This window comes from Eubalaena glacialis, chromosome 2 (assembly GCF_028564815.1).
Source record: "Eubalaena glacialis isolate mEubGla1 chromosome 2, mEubGla1.1.hap2.+ XY, whole genome shotgun sequence".
Taxonomy (NCBI): Eukaryota; Metazoa; Chordata; class Mammalia; order Artiodactyla; family Balaenidae; genus Eubalaena; species Eubalaena glacialis.
This window is the reverse complement of record NC_083717.1, coordinates 131,350,145-131,369,522: the sequence shown is the minus strand read 5'-3', so window position 1 is coordinate 131,369,522 and position 19,378 is coordinate 131,350,145. Positions and strand designations below refer to the sequence as shown.

The window sequence follows — 19,378 nt, the reverse complement described above, 5'->3', positions numbered from 1 at the left end:
AGGAAATTGTATTGGAAAATCAGCTAATGTAAAGGAAAAATATATGTAATGTTGACGTTTGTATTGCCATTGTATTTTCTATTCATGATTTGTTTGATCTGCAATTTTTATAGCTCTACTCCTATACAGAACTGTCTATAAATATAAAGTCTACCTCTGAATATGTATTGACCATTAAATAAAGGTTTTAATGCTCTTTTTGAAACTATTTAAATGTTAGGGAGGGAGAAAAAAATACTCCAGGAATTTCACCCTTCTCTCACTTGTGTATTATTATTGGCCACATTTTAAATGGTTATTTCAGTTTCGTTAAGGGCCCTAGGCTGTTCCCCTGGATATTTTTCATATGTTCTCCCATCTCAGTAACAAAAAAGCTCTTCCATAGTCTTCCTGAAAGCCACTGAATAATCAAATGGGATTGAATATTCTTTTACTTCCTCTTTAGCTGGTCTTATTATGTAAGGTGTTTCTAGCTATTTTTAGAAATCGGGAAATTGGGCAGAAGATAAAAGCATGAATTTACCTTAGTGATGAAAAAACTGAGGTTCAGGGAGGTTATTTGCTGAAGATCACAAAGATAGTAAGTGACCACAAAGCTAGTAAGACACTATATATGCGTTGTTTCATTTAATCCTCATACCACCCTTGTGAGGAAGATGTAATTATTTTCTGCCTCTTACACATAAAGAAACTTAGTCTTAAGGAGTCTAATTAACTTGCCCAAAGACATTTGGCTAATAAGAAAGTGACAGGATAAAAACTCAGGCATTCTGGCCTAGAGCCTCATAATGACTGTTATATTACCTTCTTATATGGCAAAGAAGTAATTATCTGTCTTCAAGAACATCTAGTTTCTTTGGTCTTTGGTCTCCCTGTTTTTATATCAAATCTTGGAAATTTTGACCAGCAATTTTTTAACTCTTCTATTAAAAATATCAATTCCTCTCGTTAGTCTTACATCATGAACTTAATGCCTTTCAAAGTACAGGAAAAAGAGCATTCTCCTTATATAGAATAGTTTTGTGTATTTGCTGAGATGTTATTGTTTAGTGTTGAAATTGTGTGCACCTAATTCTAGATTATGATGGTGATAAATGTATCTGTTTCACATAGTCAAGCCATATACAGTTCAGCTATATTCTCTTGGTATGATGTACCTGAGTGACTGTCTCGGCAAATCCTAGAATGATATTTACAGTTTCTTGAGAGTGCAATTTGGTAGATAACTGAGTTAAAGAATACATATTTTAACATGTTAAACACAACTAAAAGTAAGCTGTCATTTTGTTGGTTGTCCATTTCCTAAGGCCTTTGTCCTAGGAAAATTATAACTTACTATAGATAAAATAGGTTGAATTGCTGCAAAGGAAGAGAACCAGTACACTTATACAGCTCTGTAACTAGGACTGTTGTTAATTTTAGACTGCCTGTATTAATTTTAAGTTTGTTTGGCTTTATATGTAAAATGAAAATTGAAAAAGTTTTAGGTCTAGTATTTCCCTAGTGAGGAAGAATATAACGTCTGTCATTTTGACTAGATTCATGGCCTGGTAGGAATAACTTATGCATATATGTAACATTTAGTCAGATAACTTCTCCTGTGTGGTAGTGTTTATGCTTTAAATGCCATGAAATTGTCAATGACTGTAATCGGACATAATCCCAGAGCCGCCTTTTTCCTTTAGTAAAGGACAGCACTTCTGTTCTCTAAGGTTCATTTTTTCAGCTTGTGAACTTTGGGGAGGGAATCATATAGTGGAAAGTTAAGGAACCACAGAACCAGGTTAGCCCAGTGATTTTCCAGCTCTAATCCATGGAGCTCTACAAATTGTACAGGGATTCCTCTGTGCTACTGCAGCAGAGTTGGAAAAATGAATGGGCAGGATTGTCATCTCTATTCCCTACTTTAACAAGGGCATCTTTTATCTCTTTTATATTGTACTTCCAAGAAATACTTGAAGAATTTGAAAACTGCTGATCTAGACTTACCCCTGTAAGAAAAATGAAGCCAATTAAGTGACTGGTCTAAAGCCTACGTAACTAGGAACTAGGGATTGGCAGAGTTAAGACTAGAATATACATTATCTGACTCTTAGTCTGAAGCTGTGTCTGCTGTACTTTGGTATAACAGAAGGGCTTTTTATCAGCTTAAAGTTTTTTCATAGGTGACATTTTAATTTTATTATCTATGTAAGGAATAATTATATATCCTAATGGTTTAAATACATTTGTGCCAGTAGATTTGCTCTTTAGTCCTATTTGTAGGCTAAGCACTGTTTTCAAAGCTAAAGGAATTTACTTTGAAAATACAGGGATATCTTCCTATTGTTTCATGGATCGGCAAGTTTTCAAAATAAAAACAAGCAATTTAAATGAAGAGGATAAATCTCTGGTTAAGTGACAGCAGTACTGTCTTTAAGTTCTTTTAGCTCTTTTTCTGTGCTGGTTTTGTGATGATTACAACTTATACTTTGTTATGATTCAATCTTAAAATATTTATAAAAGATTTGGGTATCTTCAAACAGATTCTGATTTTCAAAGTAGACTTTTCTAAAGTTATGTTGAGCAAGGAGATTTGTTTTTCATTCTAAAGTGTATTTTACCTTTTTTTTTTTTTTTTGGAATGTGTATGTGCATCTTGTTTGTAACTTGGAAATTGTCTTCTCTCTGTTAAGTAAGGGAAAAATTAGTGTGTAGTGCATGTCTTAGGATTTATAGTTTTAGTTGGATACTAGGCAGAATGTGAAGGATGCTTGTTGTACCTAGTGTTGGTTCTTTTGAGGTTCCTGAATGTTAAGCTGTTTGCTGTTTCTTTCATCATTTTAAAAGGGTATTATTCCCAAATATTCAAGCTTTCATTTGCACTAGAATGAAGTATTTATTTCCTTAAAGATTTAACGGAGGCTTTGGATGAAGATGCAGACCCCACAAAATCTGCACTGTCTGCAGTTGCAACTTTGGCAGCTGCATGGCCGCAGTTGCACCAGGGTATGTGTAGGTTTTATTTTTTTGTTTGCTTTTTTATTTTTATAAAGGTATATTTTACATTGCTGAGGACTTATTGTTTATATTCTAAATGACTATATCATTTTTAACAACTATAGGCTGCAGTTTGAAAAGCTTGGATCTTGATAGCTGCACACTTTCTGAAATCCTCAGACTACACATCTTAGCTTCAGGTGCTGATGTAACATCAGCAAATGCAAAGTACAGGTATCAAAAACGAGGAGGATTTGATGCTACAGATGATGCCTGTATGGAGCTTCGTTTGAGCAACCCCAGTCTAGTGAAGAAACTGTCAAGCACTTCAGTGTATGATTTGACACCAGGTAAACTTTGCAAGTTAGAATTTGTATAATCTGCCTACTTCCTACCCTCTTATCCTCTTACGCCCAGAAAACTTGGTAGCTGATGAGAAAATTTTTGGTGATGTTCAGTTTTAAAAGAGAAGGAGAGGGATTTGCCTGGTGACGCAGTGGTTAAGAATCCACCTGCCAATGCAGGGGACACGGGTTCGAGCCCTGATCCGGGAAGATCCCACATGCTGCGGAGCAACTAAGCCCGTGCGCCACAACTACTGAGCCCGCGTGCCACAACTACTGAAGCCTGCACGCCTAGAGCCCGTGCTCCACAACAAGAGAAGCCACCCCAATGAGAAGCCCACGCACCGCAACGAAAAGTAGCTTCCACTCGCCGCAACTAGAGAAAGCCCGCGCACAGCAACGAAGACCCAACACAGCCAAAAATAAATAGATAAATTTATTTAAAAAAAAAAAAGAGAGAAAGCAGTCTTTAAAAAAAAATTGTTGGAATACAGTGATGTAAATTAACTACTGTTGTTATTCATATTAGCTTTAATTATTATGATTTTTTCTTTTTCTATTTGGATTTTCTATTACTTTAAAAATTTATGGGGACTTCCCTGGCAGTCCAGTGGTTAGGGCTCCGCGCTTCCACTGCGGGGGGCGTGGGTTCAATCCCTGGTTGGGGACTAGGATCCCACATGCTGCGTGGTGAGGCCAAAAAAAAAAAACAAACAAATTGTGGTTAGTTTACTACATCTACTAAGTTTAGAAGGATAAGTGAGAAGTAGCTAGCTTTCACTTTTACTTATTAGTATATCAGAAATTTAAGCTGTAGCTGCAAAATTCTAATATTCATTTGAGTGTTTGTGCCTCAGTTTTACATATGAGGCACAATATGTAAAAATAAGATGAAGTTATTTTTCCCTTACTTTTCTAAATAAAAAATTATAATGTACAAATATATAGAATTGAATTTAATATGCTTAATGGAACATATAATAAGGGTACCTAATTCCTAAGATTCATATAGTTAAAAAAATTTTTTTTATTGAGATATAGTTGATCTAACATATAATTTTTATAATTTATAGTAGTGTTTTTATGCAGTCTTTTCAGAGTAGCAATTTGCGTATTGCCTTTTTTTGTTTTTAATTCATGTGGTTATAACTTAGTTTTGATTTGAACTTCATACATGAGCCTGAAAATTAAAACTTGAAAATTAATTCTTTGCAATTAGAAAATTTTTCACATCTGTTTAATTAGTATATAAGGTAGTCATTAGTATTCGAAATGCCTTGTCTATCACATAACTGTTAATTGGATTCAAAGTTGCTTTTTTTCCATACATGCCATTGGCATGTTTGATCTTCAGAAACTTTTCCCTGGTCTTTATTAAACATTTTCACAAATGTTTATGAGCCACAAATTAAAATTTTTCTTGTCATTGATAATCCAGAAGTTATTTACCAATTTTTGACAGGAGAAAAAATGAAGATACTTCATGCTCTCTGTGGGAAACTACTGACCCTAGTTTCTACTAGGGATTTCATTGAAGATTATGTTGACATATTACGACAGGCAAAGCAGGAGTTTCGGGAGTTAAAAGCAGAACAACATCGAAAAGAGAGAGAAGAAGCAGCTGCTAGGTAAGAAATAATTATAGTCAGTTGTGCTAATGAAAGCTGTTTATTTCTTTGCATCTGAAACCATGTTGGGCTGCAGTGTGGCATTGGCTCACACTGAGAGGTTATGAATAGATTAACTACTTTATGGTTTTGTGATAACATTTGGAGCATTTTCTATAATTTTATGATTAAAGGCAAGATACTAAAAGTTAAAAGTATCAGATAGACTATAATATTTTATTTTAACTTTCAGAATTCGTAAAAGGAAAGAAGAAAAACTTAAGGAGCAAGAACAAAAAATGAAGGAGAAACAAGAAAAACTAAAGGAAGATGAGCAAAGAAATTCAGTTGCAGATATATCTATTGGGTATGGTTTGAATTACACTGCTTATCTGGATCACATAAAGAATAAAAATCACCTTAAACTCTAAAATGCTTTCAAAAGTTTTAGAAAACATATAATAGTGTCAGCAAGCCTATGAAATTTACATACAGACAGTCCTCAGATATACATGTGTTATGTTTAAAAAGAAAAAAAAAGCACTTCTAGGGAATCTAGAACTCATTTTCTCATAGAATTAATGTTATAAATTATAATTTCCCAGAAAACTTTCAATAGGCTATTGTTAACCAGTTTCTAGCATTACTAGTAGGATCTCTCCTCTCCACCATCATCATCACAGTTGTACACTGTGTTTACAGAGCTCCTTCAAGCCTTTTGAGGAATAGAGATGAGATTGGAGCTTTTGGTAGAAGGTGTAGGGAGAGGATGTCAGCATCTTAAATAATTTAGTGACTGCCTAAGTATTTCATTGCATTTCAGCATATTAGGGATGAAGATTGGCTGTGAAGACAAGTCGGAATTTTTCCCATACTGTAGATGGCAAATCATCTTCAAATTTAGCAGAAATAATCATTTTTAAATAAAATCTGCCAAGGAAGTTCTAAAAATCTCTGTATTCCAAATTTAGTGTATTGACTTTTGATTATACTTTCATGTAAAAATACCTATTACGTCTTAAGATGATAGGTCACAAACTTGCATCAGTTGTATTTTATATGGCCATCAGTAATACTTTAAGGAATTTATTTGGATACCTTAAGAAAGTTAATAGATATGACACCTAAAGTACAAGCAACCAAAGAAAAAATAGATAGACTTCACCAAATTTGAAAACTTTTGTGCTTCAAAGAACACTATCAAGAAAGTAAAAAAAAGCAACCCAGAGAATGGGAGAAAATTTTTGCAAATCATATATCTGATGATGGTCTGACGTCCAGAATATATAAAGAACTCATACAACTCGACAGTAAAAAGACAGCCCAATTTAAAAAATGGGCAAAGGATTTTAATGGACATTTCTCCAAAGAAGATATACATGAAGCTCATAAAAAGATGCTCAACATCATTAGTCATTAGGGAAATGTATATCAAAACTGCAATGAGATACTACTTCACGCTTACTAGGATGGCTATAATTCAACTGAGGGACAGTAACATATGTTGGTGAGAATATGAAAGAATTAGAACTCTCATACATTGCTCACAGGGATGTGTAAAATGGTGTGGCTGCTTTGGATAAGTTTGGCAGTTCATCAAACAATTTAAACCATATGTTACCATGTGACCAGCAGTTCCACTCCTAGGTATATACCCAAGAGAATTAAGAACATACATTCAAAAAAAAAAAAAAGAACATACATTCACTTAAAAATGTATACACGAAAGTTCATAGCAGCGTTATTCTTGATAGCCAAAAAATGGTAACAACCCAAATGTCTATCAGTTGATGAATAGATAAACAAAATGATATATTCCTTCTGTGGTATATCCATATAGCAGAATGTTATTCAGCAATAAAAGGAATGGAATTCTGATACATGCTACAACATGGATGAACATATTATGCTAAGTGAAAGAAGCTAGTCACAAAAGGCCATGTATTATATGATTCCATTTATAGGAAAAGTCCAGAATAGGCAAATCCATAGCAGAAAGTAGATGAGTGGTTACCAGGGGCATTGGGGGAAGAGGAAATGAAAATGGCTATGTGGTTTTTCTTTTGGGATGGTGAAAATGTTCTGGAATTAGATAGAGGCAATGATTGTATAACCTTGTTAATATTACTAAAAACCACTGAATTGTACACTTTAGAATGGTGATTTTTATAGTATGTGAATTATCTCTCAATTTTTTTTACATTTTGTAAACTTTTTCCAATTATATTGAGATGTAATTGACATAAAATATTGTATTCATTTAAGGTGTATAAAACAATGATTTGATAAATGCATATATTGTGAAATGATTACCATAGTTTCATTAATATTCATCACCTCACATAGTTACAAATTTTTTTTCCTTGTGATATCTCAAATTATTAAAAAGGGAAAATAGGCATGTTACAGATCCCACCACTTCATATTTTTTGTACTCATCTAGCCTCACTCATTTACATTATCTCTCTGGTTCCTGAATACATTTGAGTTTACAAAACTGTCTTTGAATGTAGAACATAAATGGTAGAATTAACTCAGGTTTCATACAACTTTAGTTTTGATTTGGACAATATAGTGGATTAGATAAAACATCCACATTGTGTTCATTCTTCCTACTTATTATATCTGAAGTTTGTCTGCTTCCCTCCTCCACTGTTTGTCTGTTTATCTCCTTTATACTCTGAGCCACCATCACCTCCCAGCCAGCTACCTGGACTATTACAGTGACCTCTTTACTGGTCTCCCCTCATCTACTTTCTCTCTCAGATGATTTTCCACATAGCAGCAAAAATGCCTTCTAATCATGTCATTTTCCTTTTCTAAACTCGTCCACGTTTTTCCCATTGCTTTTTGAATGATGCCTTACAAGGCCCAGTATGACCTAGCCCTGCTTTTTCTCATTCATATCTTGAATTACTTCTTTTTTGTTTACACCTTCTCAAAATTATAAGCTCCTTCCTTTTCCCTTGATCTCAGTGCCTTAGCATGTTATCCCCTCTGCTAGAAATGAAGATTTCTTCTTACCTGCCGCCTTACCCCTCCCCAGTCTCCATAGTCTCGCAGTTTATATGTCACTTCTTTAAGCAAGCCTCTCTTGATCCCTGAGACTAGATTTGGTTCTCCTGGAAATGCTTTCATAACATTTTGAACTTCTCCTTTTTTAGTATTTATTACATATTTTAATTTTACAATGATTTATATAATTATCTGTTTTCTCTGCAAGACTGTAAACTCTGTGTTATCTCGTTCACTACTTCCTAAGCATAATGCCTGGTACTTCATACGCAGGCAATAAATATTTCATGAATGGAATTATATATTCATTAATGAATATTATTTTTGTTTTCATCCTTAAGGGAAGAAGAAAGGGAAGATTTTGATACTAGCACTGAGAGCAAAGAAATAGAGCAAAAGGAACAAGATCAAGACACAGTTACTGAGGATGAAGATGACCCAGGATCACATAAAAGAAGCAGAAAGGGTAATACAGAATTTCTTAAGGGCATTCTTGCTTGTTTTTAATTGATAAGGCATTTTATTAATTCACTATTCTGAAATATATATTAGATTGCTTCCATTTGAGATTCCAAGGTGTGTTTGTTGAGTTTTCATATTTACTACTTTATATTGACCAAATAGAAATTTTTATTCTATAACATACTCATTCTACATGCATTGAATGCCTCTTAGTTGCTAGAGGTACAAGAGATCAGTAATGCTTGTAACTGGTGTCATATTGCTGGGAATGGATATCTCTGCTGCCGTAAAATAATTTCATAAATTGCTGGATCAAAGGAAATACATTTTTTTGAAAGCTTGGTACAAATTACTTCTGAGGATCTCTAACCATCTTCATTTGATAACTATTAAGGAGATCCTTAAGTTTATTCTGTGCCTCTATTTTGGATGGTATCTTTTTTTTTTTTTGCTTTATTTTCTAAATGGTTATTGTAAGTAGACAGAAAATCTCTTGTATCATGGAGGCTGTACTGTCTGATTACAATGCAGTTGATTTAGAAATCCAAAGCAAATAAACCTCATATTATTAGAGTTTAAAACAAACTTCCAAGTAATGGGTCAAAGGAGAAACCCTAATGGAAATCAGAAAATATTTAAAACCAGTTAATACTGCATATTAACACTTGTTGGATACAGTCCCTCTATTTAAAGGAAAATTTATATAGCTTTAATGCAAATTAGGAAAGAAGAAAGGCAAATTGAGCTAGGCATTCATTTAAGAAGTTAGAGGTAGAAACTGGAATAATCTCCCCAAATATAAGGAAACAGTAGATATGAGTAGAAATTAATAGAAGATAAAACTGCAGTAGAGAAGAACAACAAAGCCAAAAGTTTGTTCTTTGAAAAAGACACAAACTGGATAAACCTTTGTTGAAATTGATTTGGGGGGGGTGGTCACAATAAAAAATTAGGACTAAAAATGGAAGCAACATAACTACAGATGGAGCAGAAATTTAATGATAAGGGGATAACATAACAATTTTATAGCAGTAAATTTGAAAATGGAGGCCAAAAAGGAGCAAAATCCTAGAAAAGTGCAAATTATAAAAATGGATTAAAGAAAAAATTAAAAATGTGAATCGTCCTAAACCATTAAACATCTTGAATTCGTGTTAAAAGCCTTCCTATAAGGAAAACATCAGTCCTAGGCAACTTTATGGTGAATTCTGCCAAATTTTAAAGAAGCAGATAATTCCAATCTTACACAAACTCTTTCAGGCAAAAGAAATAGAAAGAAGAAACACTCCCCAACCATTTAAGCAATATGACAATGACTGAAACAAGAGAGAAGTCTAATTCTTCAACACAGCATAAAAGTCCAGGCAGGTCACCAGGAGTCCAGGCTCCTTCTGTCTTGTTGGTACTGTCATCCTTAGGGTTTTGCTGCCATCCTCATGTTCCAAAATGATTTATCACCTTGTCTCCATTCTATCTAGTTGGAAGAGCGAAAGAAGAAAAAGAGGCATAACCCAGAGGTTACATATAATGCTTCTGCTCCCACCTCTTTGACCAGTAGTTTCTAATGTAGCCATGTTTACTAGGGAAAGAGGGTCTGGGAAATGTTGTCCTTCTTTTGGATTGCTAGGTGCCTAATAATTAAGGGTTCTGTTACCTTAAAGCAAAGGTTAGTAAACTATAGCCCATTGGCCAAATCTGCCCTGCCCCCTGTTTTAATATTACCCATGAGCTAAAAAGAGTTTTTACAGTTTTAAATAGTTGAAAAAATTTTATGAAGAATGATATTTTGTGACGTGAAAATTACATGAAATTCAGACTCAGTGACCATAAATAAAGTTTTATTGAATATAGCCATGCTCATTCATTTGCATATTGTCTATGGCTGCTTTCATGCTACAGTGGCAGAGTTGAGTAGCTATGACAAAAACCATATGACCCACACAGCCTAAAATATTTACTAGCTAGCCCTTTACAAAAGTAGTTTGCTAACTCCTGCCTTAGAGGAAGGACTGAATGTATGTTGCAAATAACTAACAGACTGTGCCCACACTCTCCAGTATGGAGATGGAAGATTTTTGTGTGTCCCTTTATATTTAAGTGTGCCAGTTTCTTATTAACATAGTATATTAGTCTATTCATGCTACCATAACAAAATATTACAGGCTGGGTGGCTTAAACAACAAATTTATTTCATCACAGTTCTGGAGGCTGGAAGTACAAGATCAAGGTGCCAGCAGGGTTGATTTCTGGTGAGGCCTCTCTCAGCTGGTGATAGCACCTTCTTACTGTGTCCTCACATGACCTTTCCTCTGTGCCCACAAGTGGAGAGGGAGCTCTGGTCTCTCTTCCTTAAAGACACCAGTCCTGTCGGATTAGGGCCCTGCCCTTATGATCTCATTTAACCTTAATCACCTCGTTAAAGGCCCTGTCTCCAAATTCAGTCACATTGGGGTTTAGAACTTCAACCTATGAATTGGGGGTATGGGGGGTGGTGCATACAGTTTAGTCCAAAACGTGTAGCAACTTGGGGTAGCTTGTATCATATTTTTCTAATGAAAATTTAAAGTATGATGATGGTGATCAAAGGTTGTTTCGATTATAGGGAAAAGGGGACAAAATGGATTTAAAGAATGTACAAGGCAAGAAGAGGTCAACTGTGTAACAAGAGAGCCTCTTACTGCTGATGAGGAAGAAGCTTTAAAACAGGAACACCAGCGAAAAGAGAAAGAGCTCTTAGAAAAAATCCAAAGTGCCATAGCATGTACCAATATCTTTCCCTTGGGCCGCGACCGCATGTATAGGCGGTATTGGATTTTCCCTTCTATTCCTGGATTGTTTATTGAAGAGGATTATTCTGGTCTCACTGAAGACATGCTGTTGCCGAGGCCTTCATCATTTCAGGATAATGTACAGTCTCAAGATCCTCAGGTATCCACTAAAACTGGAGATTCTTTGATGTCTGAATCTACCTCCAGCATTGACCAAGGTCCGTGTGATGATTCTGTGCAGCTGCCAAAACCAGTGCATAAGCCAAATCGGTGGTGCTTCTACAGTTCTTGTGAACAGCTGGACCAGCTTATTGAAGCTCTTAATTCTAGAGGACATAGAGAAAGTGCCTTAAAAGAAACTTTGTTGCAAGAGAAATGCAGAATATATGCACAGCTAGCCCGTTTTTCTGAAGAGAAATTTCATTTTTCAGGTAAATTTTCAATGGAACCTATTTCCTTTATTTTTCTTTCCCAATAATCTCTGGCTCAGGATTAAACATTTTTCAAACTATTAGAGCTGTGTTTAAAACAACTTCTCTTTCATTTGGACTATGCTCTCAGTTCCTAAGTTAGGGAAAGTTTGCCAGTTAGAGAAATAAGGTTTTCTAGATTCCACTGGCTTCCATTTGGATTATGAGAAACACAGCTGACAATGTGAGAAGTTATGTACTCTTCCTGATCTCATTCCTTGATCAGTAGATTGAATACCTGAGGCACTAAGGTTACCATCGGTTTTTGAGATCTAAAGGTTTTGGCTGAGGGTCCAGGGACAGGTTCCATTAGTGATCACGCCTTTGGAGATGGGCTGCAAGGACAGATCAGGTAGCAGTATTTCTTATTTGATGGCTGGTCTATTGATGACAGATAAGAGAAAGCAGTAAGGCATTTTTAGGTGTAAATTTTAGCAGTAAGGCATTTTTAGGTGAAATTTTCTAGGTAGAGAACTCTTAAATTTAGGGTCATATTATTACCATGACTACTTTAATTCTCTTCAGGATTAAAAACTGTTGATCACAATTCTTTAACAGCTTTAAAGCTGAGATTTTAATTCATAACACTGTACAATTCACCCATTTAAAGTGTACAATTCAGTGGTTTTTTTTGTATATTCTTAGATATGTGCAACCATCACACAGTCAATTTTAGAACATTTTCATCATCTCAGAAAGAAATCCCATACCCTTTAGCTGCCACCCCCGTAGACCTAAGCAACCACAAATCTATTTTCTGTCACTGTAGATTTCCTTGTTTGAATATTTTATATGACTGGTATCATATAGTATATGGTCTTTTGTGATTGACTTCTTTCACTTAGCATAATGTTTTCAAGGTTCATTTAAGTTGTACTTCATTCCTTTTTATGGCCAATTAAATGTTCATTGTATACTACATTTTATTTATCCATATGTTAGTTGATGGACATTTCTGTTGTTTCCACCTCTTGGCTATTACGGATAATGCTGCTATAAACATTTGTGTACAAATTTTTGCTGACACATGTTTTCATTTCTCTTGGGTATATACCTAAGAGTGAAATTACTGGATCGTATGGTAATTCTGTTTAATCATTTGAGGAACTTCCAGACTGTTTCCTAAAGTGGCTCACCATTTTATATTGAGGGTTAAAATTTCTCCATGTCCCTGTCAACACTTGTTATTATCTGACTTTTTGATTCTAGCCATTCTAGAGGTGTGAAGTGGTATCTCATTGTGGTTTTGATGTGTATTTCCCAAATGACTAATGATCTTGAGCATCTTCTCATGGTCTTATTGGCCATTTGTATATCTTCCTTAAAGAAAAGTGTGTTCAGGGGAATTCCCTGGCGGTCCAGTGGTTAGGACTCAGAGCTTTCGCTGTTGTGGGCCCCTGGTTGGCAAACTAAGATCCCGCGAGCCTCGCAACACAGCCAAAAAAAAAGAAAGAAAGAAAAGTGTGTTCAGATCCTTTGCTCATTTTTTAATTCTATTATTTGTCTTTTTATTGAGTTGTAAGAGTTCTTTACATATTCTAGATACAAATCACTTATCAGATAAATGATGTGCAAACATTTTCTCCTTTTTTTTTTTTCCCCCACACTTGAGGATTTACTGAGTGTTTTTATATCCATTGTCTCACAATCATACAGTCAGATGGGTAACTATTTTTTAATGAGAAAATAATAATAAAGATATTTGATAACTATTTCAGACAAACCTCAAACTGATAGCAAACCTACGTATAGTCGGGGAAGATCTTCCAATGCATATGATCCATCTCAGATGTCTGCAGAAAGGCAGCTTGAGTTGAGGCTGAGAGATTTTCTTTTGGATATTGAAGACAGAATTTACCAAGGAACATTAGGAGCAATCAAGGTTTGTACCTGTTCCCATTTTAAATTTGCCTAATTACCAGAATTTTGGCCATATTTGTTAATTTATTTGATGTAGTCAAGGCATGTGTGTTCTGAATAAATACCAGGAAGTGATATATTTTTTATGAAAACTAACTTTATTCCCCTGTATCAAATTGTTTATATATAGATAGAAATCTTTCTTTAATATGCTGTATGACTATCTGCTTTCTTAAACAGAATTTAATGAACATAATTGACCTTTTTTAATATTAACTTTTGGTGTTTAAAAAGTATCTGTTTTATGGCATTTTCATCCGAGATGTTGAAATGTGTAAGGATATTTTCTTCTTCCTTGACTAGCTCCTGCCTCCTCTGCTGAGTCTGGTTTGTTTATTGGTTTCTTTGTTACCTTTTTAAAATCTGTAAGTAATTCATGCTTGGTATGTGTGTTCTGTTCATTCCTTTGCTATCATCTGTCACTTTTTTGCTCCTGTCAGGTGACCAATCTTAGAATTGTTTATGATTTCACTATATAGAGAGTAAGGTATTAAAGCTTCCATCTATGAATGATATGAATTCCATTTTGGCCACTTAGTAACCTTATTTTTAGATCCCTTTTTGATTCACAATCTGTTCTAGAATATTCATGACTTTTTCATATGTACATTGAACCTCGTACTTCTTAGGAACAGTATATGTCATTTATCAGGGTTAGTAAATTTGGGTTTTGTTACAGGTTACAGACCGAAACGTCTGGAGATCAGCATTAGAAAGTGGACGGTATGAGCTGTTAAATGAGGAAAACAAGGAAAATGGTATAATTAAAACTGTGAATGAAGATGTAGAGGAGATGGAAATTGATGAGCAAGCAAAGGTCATAGTAAAAGACAGGTACAAAAAGGATTTTCTAAAGTAATCATCACTTTTCCTTGCCATTTTATACTTTTTTTTTTAAAGTAAATGTTTCTTTTTCTTCAAAAAATTGTTCTAAAATCTTACTGTGAGAACCTTAATATTTGTAACCACTGAAGATCCTTGTTGTATGTGGCTGTAGATATGACAGATTTAAACTGGGAGTATTTTTCAAGTATTCCTTAGTTGCCTATTCTTTATTTTGTGGATTCGATTGAAGACTTGCTCTTAACAAAACTTCATGTGTGGTGCTATGGGGAATAAGATAATCCCTGTGCTCACTGTTCAATGTTTTAATTGTAGACTTTTGGGCATAAAAACAGAATCTCCAAGTACTGTCTCAACTAATGCAAGTACACCGCAGTCAGTAAGCAACGTGGTTCATTATCTTGCAATGGCACTCTTTCAAATAGAGCAGGGCATTGAGCGGCGTTTTCTCAAAGCTCCACTTGGTAAGTATCTGTTTTTAATTCAAAATATTAGTAATATTTTAAATGCTTTTGATTTGTCCTTTAATTGATAGAACTTTATTGGCTGACATAATAAAATTGATTGACTAATTTGAAAATTTTAAGATTGCATTTTCATTTTAAAATATGAGTTCTTTCAGGTGAGATTTATTTTTTTAATAATACTTAAATACTTTAAAAAAATTTTTTCTAGGTATTCATTCATTTTAATGAATGTCTATTTAACTATTTCTGTCAATCTCTTCTTTTATGAACTTTTCTTCTGAAGAAAGATTACCAAATCCTGTGACTAGCCAGACCCTGAATAATCAAAGACTATACATAAATTCGTTGTTGTTGTTATTTAAAACAGAACCTCAAGGAAGCTACTTAAATGTCCCCCATTAGGGGTATGGTTTAATAATGTGGTCACTCACCTGAGCACTGTGTACGAAGTACCAGATCAGAAATACCAGGTGTTAAAGGGTACACAGATGAGGAAATGCTCTATAATTTATGGTTAGGATGACAGAAATAATTCTATCAGGAATGTGTTTCAGCAATTGTGAAATTAATATGCTTTTAGGGACTAATCTAGGAACATACTCATTATGTCTTTAGGAAAATATATGTGTCAAGTTCCAAATCAGTTTTCATGTCATAACTGCCTCTACTTCCCTGTGGTCTTTCTGAAAAATGGAATTCATTTATAATTCATCATATTGAGAGAGTTTGTATCTCAATAGTGGGGTACTAGAAGAAACAATTTTTTTAAACCATATCTTTTTGGTCTCATATTGAGAGAGCAACTTGAGGAGACGAAAATCCTTTAAAAATGATTTGAATGTTACTTTGTTGAGTAGTAAGAACAAAGCTTTCATAAATAGATGGTGCTATCAGAGCAATTTTGGCACGTCAATATATTTGTAAAATGTTATTTTTAAATTGAAGGATTTGTGGCTAGTATCTCATTGTTCTAATAAACCTATCCATATTTTTATATTTTTTATAAATTGATAATTCCACCATGAGCTTAATAACTCACTTTTCACATCAAAAGTAGCACTTGTAAGAAATAAAATACATATGATCATAAAGATATTCAAGTTTGTATTTGTTGAATCACTGCTATTTTGTCTTCAGTATTTCTTAATATTTTCTGTGTTCAAATCAAATTACGTGTACAAGGGATCTCTGTATTGTTTCTTACAAACACATGTGAATTTACAGTTATTTCAATTAGAAGTTATTTGTAAGTCATAGAGCTCTTATAAATGTAAGATGTTATTACTACTCATTAATTCTGTGATTCCTAAAGGGGTGAGGGATAAAATGCAATTCTGCTGATTTTTCCACTTCTGAAATTGCCATAAATTAAAGTTATTTATAAGTTTGGGGGGGGATCAAATTAATTATTTAGTGTGTTTGTATTTTCTTCAGTACGTTTTATTAAATATTTACACAAAGGGAAAAAGTTAACACTGAGAGATGTTGCAACTTACATCTCCTAGGTTATGTAAGAGCAGAGAACTATAGTGTTCCTTATGCTTGTTTGTATACAGCAGCATTAGAACATTCATTTCATCCTGAGACATAGAAACAATTTTAATTGGGGAATCTTAAAAAAATAAATGAAATAAGACAAGTTCAACTTACCTTACTTACTTTGTAAATGTTGGTCAGAGTCAGATGTTGATCATTTGTAATATGGATGTTACCATCTACCATTGCTGCCTCAAAGTTAATAGAAGAACTGGTGTCTGTAACTCTTTGTTTAAGCCTTTGAACGGTCTGTTTTGAATGAGAACACAGAAAATGGAGGTACCTCTAGAGTTTTAAGATAGTCTAAATATTTGGAGCAAGGTAATCAAGAATATCCTTAATCCGGAAGAGAAAAGGGGGCTCCACTTCATGAATGTTTGAGATAGAATATTTATTAAAATCCTCCATTCTCCCGATAATTTTTCAACATTTCAGCAAATTAACTATAGTAGGAATTTTCCCAGCTTAGCTTCAGAAATTATTTGTTTCTTGAGGAAGCAAGTAAGAAATAAAATTTCTACTTATGTTCGACCTTCTCTAGTATGTCCCTCTTACGCTAGTGATCAATCGCATTGATAAAACTAGGCTTTTTTAACTTGGGGAACATAATCATATTTCAATTAATGATTTTAGGTAACATGTGAGAATTGTTTAAGTTGATAATTTAATCATTTATAAAGTCATCCGTATGGTTAAACCCTTAAGCTATGGGGAAAAAAATTGTCAAACTAACTTTATCAATTTGAAATTAGGTAACACAGAAATTAATAAAGATCAAAAGAGAGATAGAAAAAAAAAGACAAGAAAAAGAGAGAGGAAGATCAATCTAGTGTGACAGATGGTAAATTTTTAACTTTTTAAAGAATTCTGTATTTTTAAAGAACTATGATTTTACTTTCTTTACTGCTGAATACTGGTTTACATATTTAGCTTTTGAAGGAAAAACCTTGGATTTGGTTTTTTGGAAGAGAATGGCGGTGGGGGTAAATATCATCTTCCTAACATTTTTCTTTCTACATTTCATACCTCAGCTAATCAAACTCTTTTAAGCTGGTATATAAAAAATTGACATCGTTGAACCTTAGTATACTTAGTTATTAGTTAAAAGAATTAACATCTATGGAATGTATATTTACTTATTCTACATATAGTATTTATTCACAGCATTTTTTTTTCCTTTACTAGCATAGGGAGAATTATGGAGTAGGAGATGTTATTGTTTTATCTCCTAGAGAAGCTTACATGGCATGGTGACATGGATTAATGTATAGTGGCAGTTAACAGTATAAAATCTCCCAGTGTGATATTTGATCATATGAATCTACCATTACTTTATATTAGTAAAATATTTTTATAAATTTATTTATTTATTTATTTATGGCTGCATTGGGTCTTCATTGCCGCACGCGGGCTTTCTGTAGTTGCGGCGAGCGGGGGCTACTCTTCGTTGCAGTGCGCAGGTTTCTCATTGCAGTGGCTTCTCTTGTTGCGGAGCACGGGCTCTAGGTGCGCGGGCTTCAGGAGTTGTGGCTCACAGGCTCTAGAGCACGGGCTCAGTGGTTGTGGTGCACGGGCTTAGTTGCTCCGCGGCATGTGGGATCTTCCCAGACCAGGGATCAAACCAGTGTCCCCTGCATTGGCAGGCGGATTGTGAACCACTGTGTCACCAGGGAAGTCCCTAGTAAAATACTTTTAATTAGCAATATCTTGAGGAATTTATCTGTGCTAGCATAATGGAAAATAAAACAAGACATTTCTGCCCTTGAGAGCTGTATAATCTGGAGAAGCAAGGTTTAATATGAAAAAACAATTAACAGAAAAATGGAATCAATTTTATGTACTGTTTTTTATCCTTATTTAAGTACTTATATGAAAATAGAAAAATGTGGACATCCATTTATATCTTATATTTAGAATATTTAAAATGGATAGGAGTAGGTGGGATAAAAATTGGTCCTTGAACTACCACTGGTTTAATTTTCTTAAAGCACCTTTTTGATCAAAACCCATAGTGTTTCACCAGCCTTTGAGTTAAGAACCATTCAAACTGACTTTCTAGGTTCCAAAAGTTCTTCATAATTTTTCTTCCATTGTTCCACATTGGCCTCTGCAACCTTATTTCTTGCCATTACCAATAAGAATGCTCTCTGATTTATACAGAAAGATTTCTTCAAGATCTTTGAACTAGCGATTCTTGTTGCCTTCTTCCTTGGAGGTCCCACTCAGGCCAGAACTTTTCATGAAGACTTATATTAGAAAATTAAGATAAATAGAAAGCTCAAAACGAGAGGGTGGAAATAAATCAAGTGGACTGTATTATTGCATTTATATCCCTGTTTGCTGATATTTCTCTTTAGCTTTGTCTAAAGAGTCATTTGACCCATCCATTTTTTTTCCCTCTCTCGTTGAGTTATAAATCTCAATTATCTTTAGAGGTCCAGATGCTTTTTCAAACAGCTTGGTCATTTACTCATACTTTCAAATGTTTATTTCTTAAGATATATTAAACATAGTTGTTTTTCTTTACAAGTTTGTGGGGGTTTTTTGTTTGTTTGTTTGTTTTGGCTGCGTCAGGTCTTAGCTGTGGCACGCAGGATCTTTGTTGAGGCGTGCAGGGTCTTTCATTGTGTCGCTCAGGCTTCCCTCTAGTTGTGGCGTGCGGATTCTCTCTTGTTGAGGCGCATGGGCTTAGTTGCATGTGGGATCTTAGTTCCCCGACCAGGGATCGTACCCGAGTCCCCTACATTGGAAGGCGGATTGTTTACCACTGGACCACCAGGGACGTCCCAAACATAGTTATTTTGTATTGTGTCTAATTCTGCGTCTCTTGTCTTTATGGGTCAGATTCTGCAGGCTCTTGCTTAAAATGTTTCCACATGTGCCTTGTGGGTTTTGACTATTAACTCTCATTCCTCAGAACTTAGTCTATGGAAATTTCTTCAGAGAGCATTTGCAAAGATTTGCCCT

At 34.5% G+C, this 19,378-nt stretch overlaps 1 protein-coding gene across 3 annotated transcripts in view; it reads left to right on the top strand.

Moving 5' to 3' along the window:
- The window catches only part of BAZ1A (bromodomain adjacent to zinc finger domain 1A), a 97,249-nt gene that overhangs the window by 61,389 nt on the left and 16,482 nt on the right, over positions 1 to 19,378 (top strand). For 2 of the 3 annotated variants that reach the window (XM_061180776.1, XM_061180777.1), the window contains exons 13-21: positions 2,893 to 2,988; positions 3,105 to 3,329; positions 4,786 to 4,951; positions 5,184 to 5,297; positions 8,287 to 8,411; positions 11,010 to 11,606; positions 13,364 to 13,527; positions 14,245 to 14,399; positions 14,724 to 14,872. In XM_061180776.1, the coding sequence (XP_061036759.1) occupies positions 2,893 to 2,988; positions 3,105 to 3,329; positions 4,786 to 4,951; positions 5,184 to 5,297; positions 8,287 to 8,411; positions 11,010 to 11,606; positions 13,364 to 13,527; positions 14,245 to 14,399; positions 14,724 to 14,872 (1,791 nt within the window). The remainder of the gene's footprint in view (positions 1 to 2,892; positions 2,989 to 3,104; positions 3,330 to 4,785; positions 4,952 to 5,183; positions 5,298 to 8,286; positions 8,412 to 11,009; positions 11,607 to 13,363; positions 13,528 to 14,244; positions 14,400 to 14,723; positions 14,873 to 19,378) is intronic. The other variant, XM_061180775.1, reaches the window with a different exon arrangement.